The sequence below is a fragment of the Sorex fumeus genome, unplaced genomic scaffold, assembly GCF_029834395.1.
Source record: "Sorex fumeus unplaced genomic scaffold, SorFum_2.1 ptg000051l, whole genome shotgun sequence".
Taxonomy (NCBI): domain Eukaryota; kingdom Metazoa; phylum Chordata; class Mammalia; order Eulipotyphla; family Soricidae; genus Sorex; species Sorex fumeus.
In genome coordinates this window covers 45,359,647-45,384,741 of record NW_026606108.1, presented here as the reverse complement: position 1 = coordinate 45,384,741, position 25,095 = coordinate 45,359,647, and the positions used below count along the sequence as shown (strand labels likewise).

Genomic DNA, 25,095 nt, shown 5'->3' with positions numbered 1-25,095 from the left:
TTGCTCCCATCACAGTGCTCCCATTCCTCTGTGTTTATTTGTAACTTCTTTCTTTGTGCTCTGTTGACTTGTAAATATTGTTTTTCTCTTCTCCCTAAGTCCTTTGCATAGTTTATTCAGAGCAATGTCCTTTTTATATGAACACAAGAAGATATGCTTTTTGTAATTTGACTTTCAGTGATATTTTCCTCCTGGGCATCTGTTCTCTCACCTAAGCCTCAGCTGCCTTTACTTCCAAGCACCCCCCAAAGCAGGGTCCCGACCAGGGACTGGATGGAACCAGGGCAAGCGGTAAGCTATGTGCTATCCTGGCATCAACATGGGCCTGGCCAAAGTGCCATAATGTTTAACTATAAGAACTTGGGCATGGGCAAATGCGTCATAATCCAAAAAGTAATAACCAGATTTGAACCCTGCTAGGGTTAGGAAAGATTAACCTGGCCTGAGCGCTGTAGTCTGAGTCTGTGGCAAGATGTTCCCAGGAGAGCTTCCCTACAAGACTCAATGTTATCTCTTACTGTGTACATACAAAAATAACTAGTATTGATATGTTGATAGTTATTGGACTGAGGAAAGGAGAAAAACACCTTAAGGGGTATTTTGCCCTTGGTATTTTGTCCGGAAGGGCTTTAGAATACCTTTTAGGTGGGCCCTCAGGAAGGACTTTCTTATATTGATTTTGCTACCTGATGGGGTGCAATGTGAGCCCAGAGTGCAGGGGAGTTGGAGGCAAGAGAGTTGGAGAGTGGAGAGAGCAGGGAGGCTAGATGGACCACAGAGAGGCTAGCAAGTGGGACAGAGAGAAAAGGATGTAGAGGAATACAGGAGCAGGCACATGGAGAGAGAGAGAGCCCAGGCTGCGAGATGGAGCATGGAGGAGAGATGAGCAGGAGAGACAGGAGGAGACGGGAATCAGGAGCAGTGGAGACCAGAATGGGAGGCTCAGATAGGCTGGGGTAGGCGCGTGGGGAGAATGGAATAAACGGCATCTGGTGAATCAACCTTGGCCCTCACTTCCTCCGCCATCTGCCCCAGGGCCTGGGATGCCCTGGCTGGGGGAGCGGCCCGGGCCCACCCAGAACCTGGGTCGTCAGGGCAAGAACCGGCAGGGCCACTCACTGGCCACCCCTCCAGAGGTTTTTTACAGACTCAGTTTCCTCCTTGATGTACTGGATCTTGAATCTTCTTGCTCTCCTGCCCTACAGGACAGTGGGGCCTGTGCTCCATCATTGGTGAGTCTGGCATCTGTCACTGGGCTTGGAACATAGTAACTGTTCAGTAAAATTGTAGAGACTGCCCTGAACAAAAGCATTCACACTCACAATTCTCTTAAAAGATATAGTCAATGATTGCACTCATTTGTGGCATATAAAAAAAATTGTATTGGAGTCATTTGTGGGAGATTAAAAAACCAATGTGAGACCAATACCCAAGGACAGCAGAATCAAGGGCCAGGAGGTTAGGTCCACGGTTGGAAGCCTACCTCAAATGCTGGGGGAGAAGGCAACTGGGATAGAGAAAAGACCACCATGACAAAAATAGTTGGAAATGGATCACTCTGGGTAAGAACTGCATGTTGAAACAGGTAAAGGAACAAACATCTTAACCTCTCAGTAACATTATTGCAAATCATAATGCCCCAAAGGAGAGGGGGAGAGAGAGGGAGGAGGGTGGAGGGAGGGAGGGAGAGAGACAGAGAGAGAGACAGACAGTGAGACTGAGAGAGACAGAGAGGACAGAAAGAGAGAGGGAGGGAGAGAGGGTGGGTGGGATCTGCCATAGAGGCAGGCTGGGGGAAGGGTGGCACGGGGGAAACTAGGGACATTGGTGGTGGGAGTTGTGCACTGCTGAAGAAACGAGTGTTGGTTGGTACATTGTATAACTGAAACCTAATTATGAACCACTTTGTAACTTTGTATCTCACCATGACAAAAAAAAAATATATATATATATATACAGTTGGATGAAGAAAACTTAAGTTCTCTCCCCCGAGCCCCTTCCAGTTTCCATAGTGTTTGAGGAGCCCAGGGACTTCAGACCCCTCCAGTCTTCGCCTGCCCCCCGCCCCCCGCCAAAAGCTGGGCACCTTCGTGCTGGGGCCCAGTCTGAGAGGTGACCCGGGGCACGAGGGGGAAGGCGCAGTCACGATTCGTTCACCCAGAAGGCCGCAAGTTTAGGGCTCGGGTCTCTTTTCTCTGCGTTGCCAAAAGCGCTGACGGGCTCACCACGGGGCTCCGGGTGCCTGCAAAGCGCACAAGTCAGGGCCGCAGCGGGCAGAGACTCGGGAAGGAGGGAGGGTTGGGGGGGAGGGGACACAGCTCCCGCCAGCGGGCAGAGACCCCGGAGGGAGGGGACACAGCTCCCGCCAGCGGGAAAGAACCCCGGGGAGGGGGACACAGCTCCGGCCAGCGGACAGAGAACCCCGGGCAGGGGGCACAGCTCTGGCCCGCGGGCAGAGGCCCGGGGGAAGGGAGGGACACAGCTCTGGCCAGCGGGCAGAGACCCGGGGATGGGGGGGTGGTACACAGCTCCAGCCCGCAGGCAGAGGCCCGGTGGGGGGGGGGGGGGGAGGGACAGTGCCGCCCCGACGGGCGCGGGGGCGGAGCGGAGCGGGGCGGGGCGGGGCGTGTGTGTTCTCGGGCGGACAATAAAGTTTCGGGAGTTTGAAGAGGAAGGAGCCCCCCACCCCCCACCCCCGCCACATCCAGGGCAGCTGGCGCCGCGCGCGGGATGGGGGTGACGGTGGAGGTGCGCCAGGTGTACAAGTACCCCTTCGAGCAGGTGGTCGCCAGCTTCCTCCGGAAGGTATCGCCGCCCCGCGGGGGTCGGGCCGCGCTTCTTGCCGGGCGCCGGGACGCCGCGGGCCCGGGACGCCGCGGGCCCGGGACGCTGCAGCCCCGCGCGGCGGGTGGGGGCGGCCGGAGCCCACCGGGCAGCCTGCGCGTCCCCGGCTCGCGGGAACCCGCTGCGGGACGCGGGGACAGGGACTGGCCGGGTATCAGCGCCGTCTCTCCGTTCCCCTCTGTGTCCTGTGCGCACGGGGACAGGAAACGGAGCGGGCGGAACCCCAGCCACGCGCGCGGTTCGGTTCCCCGCCGGGAGGGATAAACCTCCTTTTGGGCCCCAAGTTTCTTCCTTAGGGCTGTGCCCAGGGTAAGGGGTCAAGGGCACAGTGAGACCTTTTTTTCTTCTTTCTTTCTTTCTTTCTTTCTTTCTTTCTTTCTTTCTTTCTTTCTTTCTTTCTTTCTTTCTTTCCATCAGAAACATCTTTTATTATTATTTTTTCTGTTTGGGTCACACCCGGCAATGCACAGGGGTTACTCCTGGCTCATGCACTCAGGAATTACTCCTGGCGGTGCTCAGGGGACCATATGGGATGCTGGTAATCGAACCCTGGTCAGCCGCGTGCGGGGCAGACGCCCTCACATCTTTCATTTTTAAATTATTTTTAAACTTTTTTTTACTTCTCCGAATCACTGTGTGATAGAGCGTTCTTGATTGGATTTCAGTCATTCAGTATTAGAGTGGGACCTTTCTTGGAAAACACCCAGCTTTGTGGGTGGGGCATCCCGACTCTAGTCTGCCTCTACTTTCTAAGTTCCGTCTCTCTGGGTCCAGTTCAGGGATGGGAGCTCTGAGCTTTTTGTTTCTTCCTCTAGAACGTAAGAATGTGCTGAAATAGCCTTTAGGCTCCCCCCCCCCCCCATTCTTTCTTCTCCTTCCTTCTTCAGAACTCTGTGCTCAGGGGTCACTCCTGGTGGTGTTCACGTGTCCATATCTGGTGATGGGGATTGAACCAGGGGTGGCTGCGTGTAAGGCAGTTGCCTTAGCCACTTCTTTACCTGGAGGGGTGTCACTTTTGACCTGACTTCAGAGACCTGACTTCTGGAGGGCAGTGTCTGCCTGGCATGTAGAGGATTTGGGTTAGACCCAGAATTTGTGTTCCATTGTTGGAGGTCCAGGTCACAAGGGAATGAGGAGGACCAGGATTAATCTGCCAGGACAATCTGTTTGTGTGCGCTTGTGTGTTCTTGTGTGTATGTGTATGTGTGTGATGTATGTATGTGATGTCAGCTTGGTGCCCATTTCATTGATGTCCCTCTCTAGAGCGTTGTCTAGCACCTACTATATACTCAGTCATAATCTAACAAAATGAATAAAAATGAGTGAATGGTCTATTGATCTGGGCCATACTTCCCCAGAGAGGAATAGCCAACATCACAGTTTTGAATTAGCACTGCCATTTTGACACATGGGTTTTCTTTTCTTTTCTTCTTATTATTTTGGGCAAACTTGCTGGTGCTTAGGGATTTTTTTCTGGCTCTTACTTAGAAATTACTCCTGGTGGACTCCGGGGACTGTGTGGGGTGCTGGGGATCAAACTTAGGTTGGTTGCATAGAAGGCAATTGCCCTACCTATTATGGCATTTCTCGGGCCCCCCCAAACATGGATTTTCTAATGCCACCGTTCCTTTAGAACTTGTTTCTGGATTGTCTTCATTAGAAAGGGTCTCTTACCGCTTTGAAATGGAGGTCACCTTGTCCAGACCTCAATGATCATTTTAAAAGTTACTTTAATGTGTCTGTATTAATCTGTAAACTTCCTCAAAGCAGGAATCCTGCAGAAACTTGTAGCCCAGACATGCCAGGCTTGGATCTGGAGAGTGCTGGGTGTTTGGCAGGTTCTGGCTTAAATTACTATCTTGTTGGTGTGTGTGTCTCAGTGTAGGGGTCTGTGCTTTGCTAACTACGTCTGAGCTACTTTTTTTAAATTTTATTTTATTGAATCACCGTGAGATAGTTACAACCTTTCATGTTTGGGTTACAATCACACAGTGATCAAACACCCATCCCTCCACCAGTGCACATTCCCCACCACCTGTATTCCTGGTATCACCCCCCCCCCCCCATTTCCCACCCTCCCCCTGCCTCCATAGCAGACATGATTTGCCATAATCTCTCTCTACTTTTGGGTATTATGGTTTGCAATACAGACTCTGAGAGACCATGTTTGGTCCTTTATCTTCTTTCTGCACACATCTCCCATCCCGACTGGTTCCTCAAGCCATCATTTTCTTAGTGATCCCTTCTCTATTCCAGCTGCCTTCTCCCCTTTGCTCATGAGGCAGGCCTCCAGCAGTGGAGCAATCTGTCTCTCTCGTGTATCTAGTATCCTTAGGTGTCAGCCTTATGTTTTGTTGTTTTATACTCAACAAATGAGTACAGTCCTTCTATGTCTGTCCCTCTCTTTCTGACTCATTTCACTTATCATGATACTCTCCATGTCTATCCATTTATAAGTAAAGTTCATGACTTCATCTCTCCTGACAGCTGCATAGTATTCCATTATGTAGATGTACCAAAGTTTCTTTAACCAGTCATCTATTCTAGGGCACTTGGGTTGTTTCCATATTTTGGCTATTGTGAACAGTGCTGCAATGAACATAATAGGTACAGATGTCATTTCTACTGTGCTTTTTTGCATCCTCGGGATATATTCCCAGAAGTGGTATTGCAGGGTCATATGGAAGCTCAATTTCTAGTTTTTGAAGGACTGTCCATATTGTTTTCTAGAAAGGCTGGACTAGTGAGCATTCCCACGAGCAGTGAAAGAGTGTCCCTTTCCCCCCACATCCATGCCAGCACTGGTTGCTTTTGTTCTTTTGAATGTGTGCCAGTCTCTGTGGTGTGAGATGATATCTCATTGTTGTTTTGATTTGCATCTCCCTGATGGCTAGCTATGGGGAGCATTTTTTCATGTGCCTTTTGGCTATTTGTATTTCTTTTTTTTTTTCGTAGGAGTACTATTTATTCAGCCACTGATTAGCTGATTGAATTGTTCATGAACTCCACCTTACTTTTTTTTTTTCATTTTTTATAATTTTATTTATTGAATCACCGTGAGAGCAGTTACAAAGCTTTCGGGTTTAGGTCTCAGTCATACAATGAAACACCCGTCCGTTCACCAGTGCCCATTCTCCACCACCAAAAACCCTAGTACACCCCCCATCCCACACCCTCCCCCCACCTGTGGGAAGATGATTTCCACATTACTCTCTCTCTACTTTGATCACATTCAATATTTCGACACCAGACCCATCTTTATTATTTGAGATAATAAAGATATGTTGAAAAGGCAACAATAGACAATTTGTGTTCTATTGCTGGTTATGAATAACATATGATGTCGCGTGGCTGCAATTTGTGTTCTATTGCTGGTTATGAATAACATATGATGTTGCGTGGCTGCAGTAGGGCCATGTGATTTTGAAATTCCGAAATTTTAACACTTAAATCTGGAGGGATTTCTGCCAAAAGCCACTGGGTTTCGAGATTTGCTCCTGAGTCTCTGGAATCATGGCTGTTAAGCTGTTTGATCAGGAGCCAGAGAGGCCGTTCTTGAGTTATGACTTGTGGTCTCGTTGGGGTGGGGAGGACAGGCCCGGCTCCACCCCATCCCATGAGGCCCAACAAGTTTCGTCACTGCGGGCCAAAGCTTGACTGTCCAATGGCCTCTGGAGAATGGCAGCCACCGAGCCACCAGGGGGAAACAGGTGGAGGGACAGCACCCTTTCCCCCCTGGGGTGGCCCGGCGACAGTAACCTACTGCAGGGTCCGGACACATTTCTGCCAAAAGCCACTGGGTTTTGAGATTTGTTTGAGTCTCTGGGATCATGGCCGTTAAACAGCTGGATCAGGAGCCAGAGAGGCCATTTGTGGGCAATGACTTGGGGTCTCGTTGGGGTGGGGAGGACAAGCCCGGCTCCACCCCCATCCTGTGAGGCCCTGTGTGTCTCGTCACTGGGGGCCAAAATCTGACTGTCCAATGGCCTCTGAAGGATGGCGGCCACTGGGCCGCCAGGGGGAACAGGCCAAGGCACAAAACCTATTCCCACCTGGGTTGGCCCAGCACCGGTAACCTACTGCAGGGACCGGACGCATTTCTACCTAAAGCCGCTGGTTTCCAAGATTCGTTTCTGAGTCTCTGGGATCATGGCCATTAAGCAGTTCAATCAGGAACCACAGAGGCCTTGCCTCCAATTATATAGCTGAGCCGGAGGTGGTTTGTGGGTGTATTTCCCAGATACCTAACTTTTGGCCGTTTACTTTCTTGGTAAACTTTGCCCCAAGTTTTTGGGGTCTGGCCAAAGGCACAGCAGCAATTTTGGGGTATCTGGAAGTCTGAAGGTGCCATCAGGCTGCTGATGCACTCGCCTCACAGGCACAGATTGATCTGCTGGCGGCACCATACCCCCTTGTATTTCTTTTTTGAGGAAACTTCTGTTCATTTCTTCTCCCCATTTTTTGATAGGGTTGGAGGTTTTTTTCTTGTGAAGTTCTAGTGTCTTGCATATCCTGGATATTAATCCCTTATCAGATGGGTATTGGGTAAATATTCTTTCCCATTCTGTAGGCTCTTTCTGTATTTTGGTCACTGTTTGTTTTGAAATGTAGAAGCTTCTTAGTTTGATGAGTCCCGTTTGTTTATGTTTGCTGAGCTACATTTGGGCTCTGGGTTAAATGCCAGGTGATTTGACATCGTGAGTGTGTGTGTACCAGGTTCTGTGGTAGGTACAAGGCCCAAGAAGAAGATCCTTTTCTCATGGCCCTGATGACCTGTAGTGGGTGAGGCTCATGTTAATTAATAATCTTCCTATGAGCAAACAATTCCGGTAGGTGATGCGTATTCAGACATGCAGAGTTTATGGGCCTGCTGACATTCCTGAGGCTTCTCTTCAGTCAAAGGCTTTCTGGAAATGGTGACATTTGCAGAATGATGCTGCGTTTTCGAAATAAGCACTCATAGTTATCTTTATTCCTGGCACAGCCTCTTGATATAGTAAGACGGACTTAATGTGTTTCACTGGTCAAAGAAATGGAACATCACCCAGTGATGCTCAGAGCTACTCCTGGCATTGCTTGGGGACCATATGGGATGCCAGGGATTGTACTTAGATCAGCTGTGTGTCAAGGCAAACACCCTAGTTCTGTACTAATGCTCTAGCCTCCCGGAAACTTTAAGTTGGAGTCACTTTTCTCTGTTACCAACGGCAGCAGGCGAGAGAGCCAGGATTTCCGGACTTTGGCATCCAAAGTCCACAGTCCAATTGACCAGGCTGGGCTCTCTCACAGGTAATTGGCTGTTGATGATTTATTGAGAGAAAGAACTGGTTACCGAGCAACTTTGCTGTGCTTTTGATGTTTCCCCCAGGTTAACTCCGCCAGGTGCATCTGCTACAGCTGGTAAGAGAGGATCACTTGGATGAGTGGCAGGCTGAAGAAGTGTTTTAGTTCTCCATTGCTCTACGACCCACTGGGATTGCATGGCTGCTACGAGTGAGAGACTTAGTTCTCTCGGTGTGTTTTGTGCTGTTTCATGTGTTTTGGCTGAGGTCATCTGCCTCACTGGATTCAGTTTGGACGTGGCATCACTACTTAGCGTAGTGCCTAGAACATAGTAAGAATAGGCTGAGAAGGATGTTTCGGAAGGCTGTATAAAAAAAAAGTAAAGGCCCTCCCTTTGATCATCGATTTGCTCGAGCGGGCCCAGTAACGTCTCCATCATGAGACTTGTTGTTACTGTGTTTGGCATATCGAATACGTCACAGGGAGCTTGCCAGTGTAACTTGCCGGGCTCTCTGAGAGGGGTGGAGGAATCGAACTTGGGTCGGCCATGTTGGCTGCTTGCAAGGCAAACGCCCTACTGCTGTGCTATGCTGGCGATGACATGTCTGGTGATGAAACGGAGTTAAGGCCTTGGAAGAGTCTAGAACGCTACATACAGAGCTGTCTCGCAGAATCCCTGTGAGAGGCCGTATGCCTGTTTTGGTTTGGTCTTATTTTTTGAGACCACACCCATTTATGCTCAGGGCTTACTCTTGGCTCTGTGCACAGGGATGATTCCTGGCAGGCTCAGGGGACCATATGGGGTACTGTGGATTGAACCCACCTTGGCTATGTGCAAGGCAAGCACCCTACCTGCTATACTATTGCTCCAACCCCTGACATGCCTATTTCTAAGAAGCTCATAAACCCACATGCTGGGAGAATTTTCAACTTATGAGATAGAATCGGTGGACATGGATTCCAGTCATTGTGATTTCACATGCCTTTGGGAGCTGTTTTCATTGGCATATACTGTGCCCTTGTGCCAGTTACAAAAGGCATCACTGGGCTGGAGTGATGGTATAGTGGGTAGAACACTTGCCTTCGCATCAGCTGACCTGAGTTCTATTCCATATGGTCTTTTCAGGAGTGATATCCCTGAGAGCAGAGCCAGGAGTGAGGCCTGAACACAGCTGGGTGTGACAAAGACAAAATAAAATGTAGAGAATGCATCATCTAGGGCTTCGTGAGCTTGTAGTGAACAGGGCTAATAGAAATGAGATACATAAGCAAAGTTGGAAAAGGTATCCATGACCTGCTTTGGGAGGCCTTGTGCAGTGCACGGGATGTGCAACTGTAGAAGACTATCCTCCTGCTTTAATTTTCCAACTGTGCCATGGAATTACCAGGTGCCCTGCCTCTCTCCCAAGAGTATTCCTTCCTTCCTTCCTTCCTTCCTTCCTTCCTTCCTTCCTTCCTTCCTTCCTTCCTTCCTTCCTCCCTCCCTCCCTCCCTCCCTCCCTCCTTCCCTTCCTTCCTCCCTTCCTCCCTTCCCACCTTCCCCCTTCCTCCCTCCTCCCTTCCTCCCTCCCTCCCTCCCTCCCTCCCTCCCTCCCTCCCTCCCTCCCTCCCTCCCTCCTTCTTTTTGTTTTGGTCACACCTGGGCGTGCATAGAATTTACTCCTGGCTCTGGATCACTCCTGCCAGTGCCCAGGAGACAATACATGGTGCTGGGGATCAAATGCGGGTTGGCCGCATGCAAGGCAAGTATCCTACCCACTATACCATTGCTCCAGCTCAACACATGCTTTTTAAAATAAATGTTGACAGACTAAGAATTTTGGGAAAAATGCATTTTTCTTTTTTTTTTGTCATCTTTCTGTATTTCTCCCTCCAGCCCCCCCCCACAACAAAGGAAAACAAGGTATAACGAGATGTATAAGAAACATTTAATCTGTGTTGAAACTCCACTCAGCACTGAGATTGTTCTATTTTAAATTGTTTACTGATCTGTGGCTTTTGGTATGTTAGGGCCTGCCTTCCAAGTTATGATATACTACTATTTTTAGAATAGGAGGAATGTTTGCTCTTCCTACACCTGCCTGTTGGATTCCACTGGCAAAAGATTAGCGACATGCTTTCCAACTGAAGTGGCACCTTGGAAATAAACAACCCAACACTCTTTGTTCATGGGACACGGTGTTTTTTCTTTCTTTCTTTCTTTCTTTTTTTTCTTTTTTAATGAATCACGGTGACAGTGTTTTTCATTGAGCTCTTCACGCAGGAAGTCGGAAACCTAAAATGGTTTATTCATCAGATGCTAAGCTGTAGTTCCCATGAACTGTGGTGGCAAGGCACTTGACAGTGTATTTTGGTGTGTCTTTTTTGTATGACTCTTAGCTTTCTAGTTCTCATCACAGAGAAAGCACAAAGTTGCATAGATGAAAGCAGAACAGTCTACAAGGGCCTGTTGAGTTCTCTCTCTCTCCTTCCCTCCCTCCCTCCCACTCTCTCTCTCTCTCTCTCTCTCTCTCTCTCTCTTTCTTCCCCATTCAGTATTGCGGGTGGGGATACACACACACCTGTCTCTGCTATTAAAATTTTTCTTTTGCTTTTGGGCTGACGTGGGGGTTGGTACTCAGGAGCTACACTTACTGCCAGTCAGGTATTGGGAGCCTCTGGCATGTAAAGCACACGCACAACTGTGCTCTCTGCCTGAGCCCACCGGGAACCCCCCTCCTCCCTTATTTTTGGCATGGTGTGGGTACTTGCATATTTCCCCCTGTGGGGTTTGCTTTGCTGAGGGTGGCACAGCAGGCTCTGGCACTCACACACTTAAGTTTATAGTCTTTTTTTTTTTTAAAGGAGGGCCACACCTGGTGATACTCACGGGTTACTCCTGGCTTTGCACTCAGAAAATACTCCTGGCTGAGCCAGGGGACCATATGGAATGCGAGGGATTAAACTCAGGCTGAGTGCAAGGCAAGTGCCTCACCCACTGAACTCTCATTCTGCCCCAGTTTGCAGTTCTTTATTTATTAGCTGTGGTGCTGGCGGGAGTCACACGTGGTCTTAAGTCTTGGTTGAGGCTCACGGTTAGATTGTGGTGCTGGCCAGAGCTTGCTTTGGTGCTCACACAGTGTTCTCTATGGCTGGAACTTCTTGGTCCCGGTGTATGTACGTCTTTTAAGTTGTGGTGCTTGCTGGGAGTACTATGATCATTACACTTTAGTGTGTGCCCACACATAGCTGGCTGTGATCCAGCTGGAATTGGCTTGTGGCAGAGCAGCGCTGCCAGGCTCAAAGAGTAGGGTGGCCAGGACTGGGCTCCATGCATGTGGGACACCGGGAATTTGAATTTGTGACCGTATGCCTGCCAGGCAGGTGCGCTAAAGCCAGTGTTCTTTAACCTTTTACACCTGCAAAAGAGGAAAACTGTTTTGCAGGTAGGCTGATGACCAAGATAGATGCCGAATCCAACGTAGTTGTTGTTTTCTTTATTATGGCTAATTTTTGTTTGTTTATTTGGTTTTGGGCCACAGTTGGCTATATCCAGGACTTACTCCCAGCTCTGCACTAAGGGATCACTTCTTAGTGGATTCGGGGAGCATATGGGTGTTGGGAATAGAATCCGGGTCAGCCTTGTCCAAGGCAAACACCCTACCTGCTGTTAGATACTCTGGCCCTAAATCCAATGTTTTAAAATCATACTTTTTAGCTCTGTGCTATCTGTTGTGCCTTAGAGCCATCTCGTGATGGGGAGGTAGGGGCAGTTCTTCGTGGACTTCCAGGAAATTTCTGTGGCTAGGTGCCAGCCTGCAGATGCCCAGCTCAAGAACAGGGCTCTGGGCCACAGTGCCATTCCTCTTAACCCTAACCAGCTTCTCTTTTCTGAGTTGGATTAAAAAATAACTTCTCAAGCCTCTCTTCCTGAAATTTAAAGTCATTAAAAAGTTGGACTTCCTTGTTTATTTTTAAATGAGACCTGAAAGGTTATATATTTCCTTGCCATAGGGTTGTTCAGGGGCTGGAGCGATAGCAGAGCCATAGGGTTTTTGCCTTGTGTGCAGCCGGCCCGGCTGAGCCCTGCCGAGCCAGGTTCGATTCCTCCGCCCCTCTCGGAGAGCCCGGCAAGCTACCGAGAGTATCTCGCCCATGAGGCAAAGCCTGGCAAGCTACCTGTGACGTATTCAGTATGCCAAACACAGTAATAATAAGTCTCATGTTACTGGGCCCCGCTCGAGCAAATCCATGAACAATGGGAGGACAGTGCTACAGTGCTACAGGGTTGTTCAGGTCGATTTTCTTTTTTCTTTTCTTTTCTTTCTTTTTTTTTTTTTTTAAATCTATGTACCTTCTTTACATGGCACTGGGGGTCAGTTGGTGGGTGTGACCCCTGTCTATTGGAGGATGGAGGATCTGGGTGGAGGATGCTCAACCCCTATTCAAGCAGGCTTGGAGATCTCAGCCCCGGGTCCTGCATGCCTTTGTTCTTCTGCTGGTACCTTCTTGCGTGTGGAGAGTGGTCTCAGCATGGTTGTGGCTGGTTCTAAAGGTCTTTGGCTTGGGGCGGGGAGGGAAACTCAACCCGCCCCCCCTCCAAGGGGCCCTGGCGAGGACAGCCAGGTGCAGGGGCAGGAGACTCTGCGCTGTTCTCTTCCGGGAGCTGGCTTTTTTAGTCTCTGACATCTTATTATCTCATTCTTACTTTGGACAACCTGGCAGGTTACTGAATGTAATCTCCCCACACGGCAGAGTCTGGCAAACTCCCCGTGGCGTACCCAATATGCCAAATACCAGTAACAATGATGGGTCTCATTCTCCTAACCCTGAAAGAGCCTTGAATATGGCACTTTTTAAAATCTCAGGGCTAGGATGAAGGAGATGTTATTGGTTCCTGCTCGAGGCAATCAACGAACAACAGGATGATAATGATCGTGATGTACCTTCCTATCTTTTTGTTCTTGGCCATGCCAGTGATGTTCATGGCTTACATCCTGGCTCTGTACTCAGGGACCATATATAGTGCCAGGGTTCAAACTGGTTTGCTGCATGCAAGGCAAAAATCCCATAATCCCCATCTATCTGTATTTCTTGGTTTTGCCATCGCCCCTCAGATGCCTAACCCCTGCGTAACCCCTGTACACTCTCTCTCTCTCTCCCCTTTATATGTAGGCATATTTATATATACATATGCATATGTAGCATATATAGACACAAAAATTGCAAAAGTATTATTATGAAGAGGCTTTTTTTTTCCTTTTTGGTTCACACCCAATGATACACAGGGGTTACTTCTGGCTCATGCACTCAGGAATTACTCCTGGCATGCTCGGGGGACCATATGGGATGCTGGGAATTGAACCCAGATTGGCTGCATATAAGGCAAATGCCCTACTTGCTGTGCTATCAATCCAGCCCCCTAAAGAGGCTTCTTTATCTCTCTATGTAGACATATATGTTATTGACTATGAGAGACATGCATTTGCCATATAGAGACACGTGTATGTCTATATAGAGGCATAGATTTGTCATAAACTATGTACATGTCCATATAGAGACACAGAATGGAAATGTGGAGCCATAGCACAGCAGGTAGGGCATTTGCCTTGCACGCGGCCGACCTGGGTTGATTCCTCTGTCCCTCAGGGAGAGCCAGGCAAGCTACCGAGAGTGTCCTGCCCACATGATAGAGCCTGGCAAGCTCCCTGTGGAATATTCAATATGCCAAAAACAGTAATAAGTCTCACAATGGAGACGTTACTGGTGCCCGCTCCAGGAAATCATTGAACAATGGGAGGACAGTGCTACAGTGCTACAGTCATTGTAAAGAGGATTCCAAGACTTTTCTTGCTGGGTTTCAAGTCCCACTGCAGCCTCAGGACGTAGTAGATACTTAGTGAATCCATGTTGAATAAGTGAAATACACACGTGAGAATTAGGGTCCTTATTTAGGGTAGTGTAGTAAAATGGACAGATTGAAATAATTTCTTTCCTTCAACACAGCAGCCTCGGGTTTTATTTATTTTCTCCTGGAGCCTGATGTGTTGAACAAAATGGTGTGAGTATTTACCCTTAAACTCATAAAGGGGATTTATGAATGGCTATTTCCATTTAGAGTAGAAAGTTGCTTGGGTAATTAATAATGTTTCCATTTCTGATCCTATTTTTTTTGTTCTCTTGCAAATCTCTTACATGTGTTGAACAATTCTCCCTGCAGAGCTTCTGAAATATTTTTTTTGGGGGGAGGCAAACCTGTATTTCTAAAAGAAATGATTTGCTATATGGTAGGCCAAGTTTAGCATAACAGATATTTATTATTTTGCTCATACTGGAACAGCCGTTTTCCCACTCTTATCTGCCTAACCTTGGTTCTGTTATAAGATTCCAGGCAAGCCGGCTCTGTAATAAGATTCCAGGCAAGCCGGGGGTTGGGGCGGGGGGTCGGTAGTCTGGGGGTATTGGAGCCGCTGTGAAGACTAGCCTCAGATTGCCCAGACCTAGGTGGCTGCAGGTGGAGTGAGCCTGGCAAACCCAGTGAGTTTTCTTTCCCTCTTGTCTGCTGCAATCCTTTTCCTCATGTGGGGTAGAGGGAGTCCCTTGTTACAAACACGAATTCTGATGATGGGCTTATTACTTTTTGTGTGTATGGTTTGAACCCAGGCTTCTGGACCACAGCCCCAATATTCTGCACTGGTCAGATATGAGCTTGTGAGAGTGTTCTGGTCTAGAATAGTAGAAAATATCTTCTAATACTTTTCAGTTGTCACTTAAAAATTTTGGACACAGATCAATAATTGTAGCTCACCTAATGCCATACCATCCTAATTTGCAAGAATAATAAAGCCTGGTCTTGAGATTTTAAGTTTTCTTTTAATGTTAATTTACTAATAGTGAAACCGGCTTTTGATTGAGCAGTGTATCTCAGTAGTTCAAGGTGCTATGTTTTGTACTCAATTATTCCTTTAATTTTTAGAGCAACTCATTATGGTAACTTTATCTTTCTCTTTAAAAGTGAAGAAACTCAGACAGACTCAGATATAAGTGATTTGCCCTTCAACTGAGATCTCTTGAATTCTAAAACTCATTTTGCTTTTTAACACTGTCTTTATTTTTATTTTTGAAAATTTCTAATCTTCCTTTTGAAATAGTTTGACTTCTAAAACATTGTAAAAACAAAGAATTTTTATATACCACTTTCCCAGTTTTTCAAACCAGAAGATCATTTTAAAACCAAACAACGTCCATTTAAAAACCAGACAAAGTCCAGCTCCTGCATTGCATTTTCCACAGTTTTTCTTGGTACTTTTTTTGTTTGGTTTTTGGGACCACACTGGCAGTGCTTAGTGTTTAATTCTGCATATGCTCAGGGGACTGTATGGGATGCTGGGGGTTGAACCTGGGTTGACCATGTGCAAGGCAAGCACCCTACCCACTGTACTATCTCTCTAGCCCTAGGTACTTGGTACCTTTGAAGAATACAGATCAGCTAGTTACTTAGTAGAGTTTATCTTCAGAGTGTTGAGTTCTTGCAGACATTTAATGTTGAGATAAGAGGACTTTCTTTTGTGCCAGAGTTACAAACTCTTTTTAAAAATTGCTGTTATGTCACGGCCAATTGGAACATGTTTGAAAGGGATGGGGTGACAGAACATTAGTGAGCCTTTGCTTAGAGCCCTGGCTTCTCTGGGGACCATCTGGTGGTCGCCCCGCTTGGCATCACAGATGGCAACAGTGAACTCTGCATCTTGACTTCTCGTTCCTTATTCTTTCCACTTCACCATCCTACTGGTCTGAAGGCTGTCAAACACCATCCAAAGTATCTATCCACTTAACTCTGTGCAGTTCTTGATCACTGACACTTTGATTGATGACTCATTTGATTTTGATAGCAAATCAACTTTGCTTTTCTTCTAAGACCATTGCGTGTAGCTCATAAAGGGAATTTGGTACAGCTCAGGGTGATTTTGTGTAATTCAGTTGCAAATCTCTTTTTCAGGAATGCCAGCCCTTTACACATGCACTCGGGAAGTAGTGGGGGTTATTACCCGTAATGCTGTAAAAGAGGTCAGTTTGCCAGACTTGTAGGTCCACTTGGCTTTCTTTGCAGGTCATTCAAAAAGATCACTCTGGCCCTCTGGTTTGTGCTTTCTTCTTCTTTTTTTTCTTTTTTCTTTTTGGTCACACCCAGCGATGCTTAAATGTTACTTCTGGCTCTACACTCAGGAATTACTCTTGGCAGTGCTTGGGGGATCATATGGGATTCTGGGGATTGGACTGGGGTCGGCCGCTTGCAAAGCAAATGCCCTACCCGTTGTACTATTGCTTTAACCCCATGTTTTGTGCGTTCTTGGAGAAAGTCATATGAAAGTTGCTAAACTAACTCTTTACAAGGTCATTAATTCTTCTTTTTCCTTTTGCTGGGGAAGAAGTTTCAGGGGGATATCATAAAAGGCAGACATTGACTTCTTAACTCTCGGGGAATTATTATTATTATTATTTTAAATTAATTTATTTTTAATACCTTTCCTTTTTCTTTGGGACCATATCTGGTGAATTTGGAACTTAGGGAACCATGTGATCTTGGGGATTGAACCCAGCATTGGAGTCCTTTGACCGGAGCCCTTGTTTTCCCCTTTTGATAATAGGCTTTTATTTCATTGAAAAAATTAAGAAAAATTCCTGTGGATAACAAAAATAAATGTCATTTCTTCATGAGGCTCCCCCAGTCCATAAATAAATCAGCTGCTTCTCTGATTAGATGATTTTTTGACCTCTTACTAGTCATAGTTATGAGTCTGTCTCTATGAATTTATGTCCATATATTCATGTACATATATATGTTATGTGTCTGTCTCTATGAATTTATGTCCATATATTCATGTACATATATATATTTATATAGCACATTTTGTTTTTTTACTCACTATTTTACAGTATTTGTCCTCTAAAGATAGGTGAAAGCAAAGTAGAGGACATGGAGGAGAGAGGGATAGTAATCATGGGTTTCAATCTTGAGGAAAGGAAGTAGTTTGCTTCTACGTGCTGTGAAGAAAGTGGAAGTTCCAGAGGAAGTCTGCTGTCTCTTAGGTGCTCCCTGCCTCTCCCCGTAGCGGTCTGGCATGTGTGGAGGATGTGCACAGCCTTCTGCGGCGCCTCAGATGCCTCGGTTGCTTCTGCTGCTCCCGGCCAGGTCCAGGGCAGGAAGGCTGAGAGCCTCCATGTGGAGAGGGTGGGGGCGTCCCAGCCTGTTGCCGTCTGCCTCACCAGCCTGGTGCCATTATGTCCTTCTACGGAGAGGAGTCTTTTCGTCCTGCTTGTCAATGTGTTTGCTCATTTGGAGGAGGTGGAGGACACAGATGCAGCCTCTGGCCTCTAGGCTACCACCCACTCACTGCATCCTTGGCCAGCTCCATCCAGTCCAGGGCCACCTCCTGTTTGGAAAGGTACCAGAAAAACCCGGCCTTGGACTTCATATCGTCCCAAGTTGGACTTGGTGGGGACCCTCTGGGACCAGCCATCCCACTTCGTGTTGGGGAACAGTTATTCCCAACATACCCGGACACGTTGTGCACCGGGTCGGGGCAGGAGCCTCACTGTGGGGCAAAGGAGGACCAGCACGCGAGAAATCCCTCTGGAAGCAGTTGATCACAGCTCACTTTATTGCCAAACACATGTTTATAGGGGGCCTTGGCTAACAGGAGGCCCAATTACATTAGAGCTTAACACTATTGACCTAGAACCTTTTCCTTTCTGTTTTGTCCCAGGTCCATTTCTTTTCAAGGCTATATGTTGGAGTTAGAATGCTTTGTTTAAGGTGAACGTGATGATTTCTGCATTTCAGGCATACATCTGTAGGGGGTGGAGTGAGGCTCAAGCCAGACACCTGATGCAGGCACCCTGTTTTGCTAACTTTGCCCAGTTACTCCCTTTTGTGAGGTTTCACTTCAGGGCGGCTTTGCAAGGTCGGGTTTCTCCTGCTCCAGTGCCCATCGCCACGCTCCACAACCCCCAGTCCCGCTTTGCAAACATTTTTGTGAATGAAACCAGCACAATTCAGGTTACCACAAGGCAGCATCAGATCATTTAAAGAAATGCCAGGTAGGGGGAGCCTCAGTACAACAAATCTTATAATTAAAATAAAAGTTAAAATAAACGCCTTTCATAACATGGAATAAAGCTATTTGAACCAAGCCTCTGATTTCTTTTCCTGGTATCAGGGGAAAACTTGAAGCTCGTGTCTATTGAATTCTAAAAGTAGTTGTGTAGGATAATGACTTGAATGTTGCAAATAATGTTTCTGGAATGAATAGTTCAGGGTCTTTTGTATATATTTTAAAATAAGTACTATCTAGTGGGTGGCACTTAAGTACCATGTGAGGAGGTGTCCCCATAATTTCTCATTCCTCTATTAAACCTTAGTATGATTAATTTCCTACAGATTTATTTGTTTGTTTCCCCAACTTCCAAATAAATTCTCTGAGAGCAGGAAGCCTTGTTTGTTTTATTACATATCCTCAGTGCCTGAAACAGTGTGGTGCATGTAGATGATAAAACAAGTGAATTTTTTTTTGTTATGTAGACAGTTCACTATTGTTTAAATCAGTATCTCATGACTTAATAAGCAGACGTTAAAGTTCTATTTAACCTTACAAAGCATGTGAGTTTATAATAGGTGGGGCTGTTACTGATAACTTAGGGAAGCAAGCAGAACCTGGAAACTTTTATCACTCTATTTCTCTTTCATTTCCAACCTTCTTTACTGGTTAGTTCAGCAATCACGTGTGGTTTATTTATAATAGTCAGCTGAGACATATTTATGACTTTAAAGCATGCAAAACAAATTAAGAGCAGAGGAAATACTTATATATTACCTTGGAGTAAAAGTTCTTAGTTTACCTGCACCCTCTCACCCATGCCTGTAGGGCAACTGAGATCCACCCACCTGCTCAGGGGCCTGCTGAGGGGCAGACGATCCACACCTGCCTCAGGAAGGAAGGGAACTTCAGAAGAACAGTCAGTATGACTTGGAGCGCTTCTTCCTGGAGCAAAATGGAATGAATACCTGGATGAGTGTATTGACATGCTCTTGTGTGTGTGTGTGTGTGTGTGTGTGTGTGTGTGTGTGTGTGAGCGCGCACGTGCATGGATGCATGTGTGTATGTGTGTGTGTGTGTGTGTGTGTGAGTGAGAGAGAGATTCGTTATTCAGGATCAGAGTGAACGATGGCATTTACACTGTAGGGCATTATGGGGTGTGGGGGCGACTGAGGACTGAGCCCCCTGCTCTCTTCACAGATTGGTCCCCCTTGAAAGCTTAAGTGGACATTCCTTATGGGTCCCTGAGGTCAGTGAGCTCTCTCATCTGAAGCGTTCATTCACTCAGCAAGTGTTCTTTGAGTGCTTTCTTGGCCAGACACTATGCTTGGCAATAGAGGCAGGAACAACTGAAGTTGTTATGTTCCTGCCTGCGTGGAGACAATGTTCAAATCCAGTGTCCTCGGGGGAGCACATACATCTTTAAGAATAAGTGAAACTCCCAAAGATAGTAGAGACAAGGAACAGGAGGATTGCTCCATAGCTCGGAAGCCGGCCTCACATGCTGGGGGAAAAGTCAGTTCAGATAGATAAGGGAACACCAAGTAAAGGATGCTTGGAGGACCTGCTCGGGATGGGAGATGTTTGCTGAAAGTAGATTATAGACTGAACATGATGGCCACTTAACACCTGCATTGCAGAACACAACACCCTAAAGGAGAGAGATAGTAAAAAGGGAATCCGCCTGATACAGAGGCGGGGTTAGGGTGGAGGGTGGGGGGTGAGAGGGATACTGGGAACATTGGTGGTGGAGAATGGCACTGGTGGAGGGATGGGTACTCAATCATTGTATGACTGAAAGGTAAGCACAAAAGTTGTAGGTCTGTAACTATCCCATGATGATTCATTAAAAAATAAAAAATTGGGCTGGAGCAATAGCACAGTGGGTAGGGCATTTGCCTTGTATGTGGCCGACCCAGGTTCAGTTCCCAGCATCCCATGTGCCCCCCCGAGCACCGCCAGGAGTAATTCCTGAGTGCAGAGCCAGGAATAACCAACCCCTGAGCATCACCGGATGTGACCCAAAAAGCTAAACAAAACAAAAAAGAATAAGTGAAACTAGGGACCTTTTTCTTGGAACTCAGTATACCAGCCCCCCACTTGATTCCCCCCCCCCCCCCAGCCCTATACACACAGAGTTTTGCATACACTGTACTAACACCCAGCACCCAGATTCTGCAGGCAGGGAGGCCTGCCCTCAGCGAGTTCTGTGTCCTGTTTTCTGGGATCCAGAGGACCGAAAGCCTCCAGTCCCTAGTGCAAGTTCTCTTTTCCTCTGCTCCCCCAGCCCCTTCCTCCTGCCTGTTACTCTCGCCTTCTCAGCATCTGTGACGGCCTGGGTGTCTTCCCTCTACTTTCCTTTTTCAGACTTGATCACAGGATGATGCTGTGGCTTCAGGGAGAGAGCCCGCCCCGGAGCAGTAGGCCTGAGGCATTTGCCCCCTTGTCCTCTGGCTTTAGGGGGTCACTTGCTCTTCCCAATTCTCCCCTTTGGCAACTGAGCAATGGATTGGGCTGGATCGGACTGAGGCAATTGAGGGTGGGTGAGGTGGACAGACTCTGCAACAGACGCTTTCTGAAAATACTTTCCAATCTTATCTCTCATTAGCCGGGAGACTTTGAGCAAATTTACTTATTTTATCAGAGCGTTATTTCTTAGATCTGAAAGGAGACAAACAGCATCTACCTCATGGGAGAGATTGGAGAATTGAACTGAAATTATGTATGTAAACTGCCTGGGACAAAAATAGCTATTATTAGCTCTCTTACAATCCAAATTGTTTTTCAGAGGAATTAAATCAATAATTAAGCTATTTCTTGAGCATGTGGTAAAGTCTACGACTATGGCTGTCTTCCTGCAGTGCTAACCTAGACAATGACATAGGGCATTATGAATGAGTTCATTTGTATTAGGCTGGGTTTAATTTCCTGGCTCTACCCACCAGTACCTTAGTGACCAGAAAATGATGCACTCAGCTGGGGGCCAGCAAGAAAATGTGACCTCATTGTGTCGGGAGGGAGAGTGTGAAAAGGGTGAAGTGGAACTGGCACCCCCATTGAGGCAGCTAGGAGGCAGCTAGGAGCAGACTGTAGGTGGGAAGCTGCTCAGAAGGGCAAGAAGGTGGGACCAGGAGAGAAACCAGGAGTTGGGTTCTTACTTGCTGGGTGGGAGGCAAGTGGTAGTGTGGCCCAAGGGGTAGAGAGCTGGGGGCTTGGTGATTACCTGGGAGGGCCAGCTGGGGCTAGAGCAAACAAGCCACAAAGGACACTCCATATAACATATGTTGGTTCAATATCCATTGTTTTATTATTCCTTAATCAGATTAGCCTCCCCTCCCCTTCTCTGCTTTGGGTGCAGCTAAAACTAAAGACTTCAGGTAGCATATACATTTCATGTACGGTATAATACAAGAACCACAAATGGTCAAGCACAGTAGAACTTTGGACTTGGTTTGCGGAGCTGAGCTTACCAATGGCTGGGGTGGTGCTTAGGGGGACCCTGAGACAGTGGTGGGGGGGGAGCAGACACTAGTGGAGAGTGTGGCGTTGGCATTTTGTATACGTGAAGCCCTATCATGAATAATATTGTAAATCACAGTGCTACAAAAATGAAAAACAAACAAAATGTCTCCAAAACAAATAGAAAAGTCATGTCAAAAGATATGATATAATTTTAAAAAGGTTTCCCATAGATTTAAGTATGGTGGATCCAAATATTAAAATTAAGACCCTTATGAAAATCAAGACCCTTGATTGAAAACTAGTTTTGAATTGCTTGGGAAATATTTTCTGTTCTTATCAATAGTTATGGTTATTGCTGTAACTCACTTGGCAAAATGATGAATGATAATTTTTCTGTGTGTTTTCATTTAGTATCCCAACCCCATGGATAAAAACGTCATCTCTGTCAATACTGTGGAGGAAAAGAGAGGTAAGTCCTCTGAACCTCACTTTGCTGATGATCCTTAAGTGATAGTGATCTTTTTAAAAGATGTTCACAGAAACTGGAGCAGTAGTACAGTGTGTGTGTATGTGTGTGTGTGTGTGGTGGTGGGGGGGGGCACACTTGTCTTGCCTGCATCTGACCCAGGTTTAATTCTCAGCATCCCATATGGTTCTACAAGCCTACCAGATTCCTGACCACAGAAGTCCTGAGCATTGTGTGTGTGCCCTCCACACCCCCAAAAGATGTTCATGTGTGTGTATATGAATGCATGAGTGCGTATATTTGGGAAGGGGGAACAGTTGGCTTGGGGGAACTTGTAATGTCAGGGATTGAACCCAGCCAGGGTTGCTGTGTGCAGGTGCTCCAGCCCTTTGAGCCGTCTCCAGCCACTTATGATGTTTTGACAGGTGTGCTAATAGGCATATAGGTGTATTTGAGCTGAGGTGACAGAGAGAGGGAGAAGCACTCAATATTTACTGCTGCAGTAGACTTGTCTGAACTGTCCTTGCAACTTTTAATAATTGGTAGCAGTTTTCACAGATTACCTGTACTTAGCATGTACTTAACATGTACCAGATACCTTTTTTTAATTACCTTTTCTGATCTTAAGAACAGTGTAGGGGGTAGGATTTAGTTCCTCTTATCTGAATGAGTGGAAAAAATTCATGAATGAAAGACAAGTTCAATAACTTATCCAAGCCCATCTGGCTGTTTCCTTATCTCATGTCATCAGTGACAGTATGGTTGGGATAGATAGTGTCTGCATGTCTAAGACGTGACCATACAGCTGTTAATCGGGGTTATCAAGACTGTACTTAAGGTGGTTCAGTATTGACTAGAACAGGTTGACAAACTGTGCTCATCCTGCCTATTGTAAATAAAGTTTCATTTCACATAGTTGTGCCCACTTATTTATATACAGTCAACTGCCATGGAATGGCAGGGATGCACTCTGAGAAATGTACCTCCAGGCGAGTTTGTGGCTGTGCGAGCACTGCAGATAGAGTATGCCAGGCGAGTTTGTGGCTGTGCGAGCACTGCAGATAGAGTATGTTACTCTCCCAACAGTGTCTCACGTCTTTGGCATAACAGTTTAGCAGAGCAGCTCCTTAGACTGAGTTCCCTGGGCCGTCTGGCTGCTCCTGTGCTCCTCTGCGCACAGGCAGGACATGCTGAGGTGTCACCGGGCCTCTGGGATCTGGGGCCTCTCTTATGCAGTTGGTGCAAGGGTTGTTTTCTGACACATGACTATGATCTCAGACATCCCTGCAACAGCAGCAGATTTGAGCTGTTGCACCAGACCGTGTAGCCCACAAAACTTAAAATAATCACTGTTTGCTCTTTGCTGAAAATGTTTTCCAATCCCTGGCATGGCAGAACACTGTCTTCCTCATTCCCATTCCAGCAGAAGCCTTTTCACTATCAGGACTTGAACTGCAGACCAGGAAGCAATCAAGATATAATTAATCAGTGCACAAAACCAGATACCCCATACGCAGGTCTGACTTGCTGTTGAGAAAACACAAAAGAGATCATGTAACAACATGCCTCTGAGGCCTTCTCTGTGCTTACTGAACACAAAGCTTTCTTTTGCTCATTGGGGCATTTTTATACTTCTGTTGCCTATGCAGTTGGTGCAAGCATAAATACTTATATATAAGTATATATGTAAGCAATTTTCTTATGTCCCTGACCTTTGTGTAAAAGATTTGACCTCAGACAATTCTGACTTCAAGCCCTGATTTTGTTCCGGACAGCATGTCCAGGCTTCCTGGGGCTTGGTTTCTCCAGCTGTTAAATGGAAAGATAGTAAGAGTTGTCAGTGTGGGCGTCTGTGAAGGTCCAATAAGAGGCCAGTGTGCCTGTTCCAAAGTGACTCAGCAATGTCAAGTGTAATTCCTGCCTTTGACGGGGACCCCTTTGCCTCCAAGAGTGGCTGGTCACTTGGAGTCCATGGTCTGTCAACCGAGGATGAGTGTTCAGAGGAGAGGAAGCAGGTGAAAAAGTGGCAAAATTAGATTCTTCATCTGGTCAAAACATTCCCATTGGAATTGATCAGGAGGCTCATTGGCCACTGATTATCACTGGGTCATTGATACTGATAGTCTAGAGAGAGAGGTTTGTAGTTATTTTATCCTTGGGTCTGGAGTGAACTGTGTGAAAAATGTTTCACCTTTATTCTTGGATCACAGATAACTATTTTGGATTTGACCAGAGAAGTGATTGTGGAGACTGAGATTTGAGTTGACCATTTTCTCCTTGAGGTCCCCATTCAGAAAATTGAGATCAGTATTAAAACATGCATTAATACTAAAATACAGGCCTTCAGTTTTGGGTTTTTTTTTTTTTTGAGTGTAAAAATGTTTCTCTCTCTAGATATAGCAACAGGAATCATCTACAGAAAGAGGATTGCAATCTGTCAGAATGTGGTTCCAGAAATTTTAAGGAAGGTAAGTTCATTTCAAGACTTAACCAACCAGATTTGGCATAAAATTGGCCGTTTTCAAATAGCCAGGCAGTGTTTTCTTTTTTTTGAAAAAATGATTTTGAAAAACGAAACCAAAAGAATATCCCAGCACCAGCCCTCTTTAAACTTCTTTCTATCCCCTTCCCCATTTGTACTCACAGTTTGTTGTTCCTGTCAATTATTTTGAGACCACATTTTCTGATGAAAAGGGGTGTTAGTAACTGTTTTCCTACCTCCCAGTCCCTCAGAGGAAGAAACTCTCATTGCCACCTCTCTTAGGTAGATGCCGCTGGAAGTCAGATTTTTCTCTTTCATATCTTTATCTTGTGGAGGATTCTGAGTGGTCTCAGAGGTGCTTTAACAACTTTTAAAAAGAGACTGTGAACATTTTGCATAAGCTGCCATCTTTTTTTTAAAAAAATTTTTTTTTAATCTGTCTGTGGTTAGAAATGACTCTGGTAAGAATGATAAGAGAAGAG

The 25,095-nt window shown here is 46.4% G+C and overlaps 1 protein-coding gene across 1 annotated transcript in view; it reads left to right on the top strand.

The window, feature by feature from the left end:
- Window positions 1-2,692: 2,692 nt before the first annotated feature.
- Window positions 2,693-25,095, top strand: part of PRELID2 (PRELI domain containing 2) — an 82,282-nt gene continuing 59,879 nt past the window's right edge. The window contains exons 1-3 of the mRNA XM_056124826.1: window positions 2,693-2,805; window positions 22,077-22,134; window positions 24,526-24,599. Coding sequence (XP_055980801.1) covers window positions 2,731-2,805; window positions 22,077-22,134; window positions 24,526-24,599 — 207 coding nt within the window. The 5' untranslated portion in view covers window positions 2,693-2,730. The remainder of the gene's footprint in view (window positions 2,806-22,076; window positions 22,135-24,525; window positions 24,600-25,095) is intronic.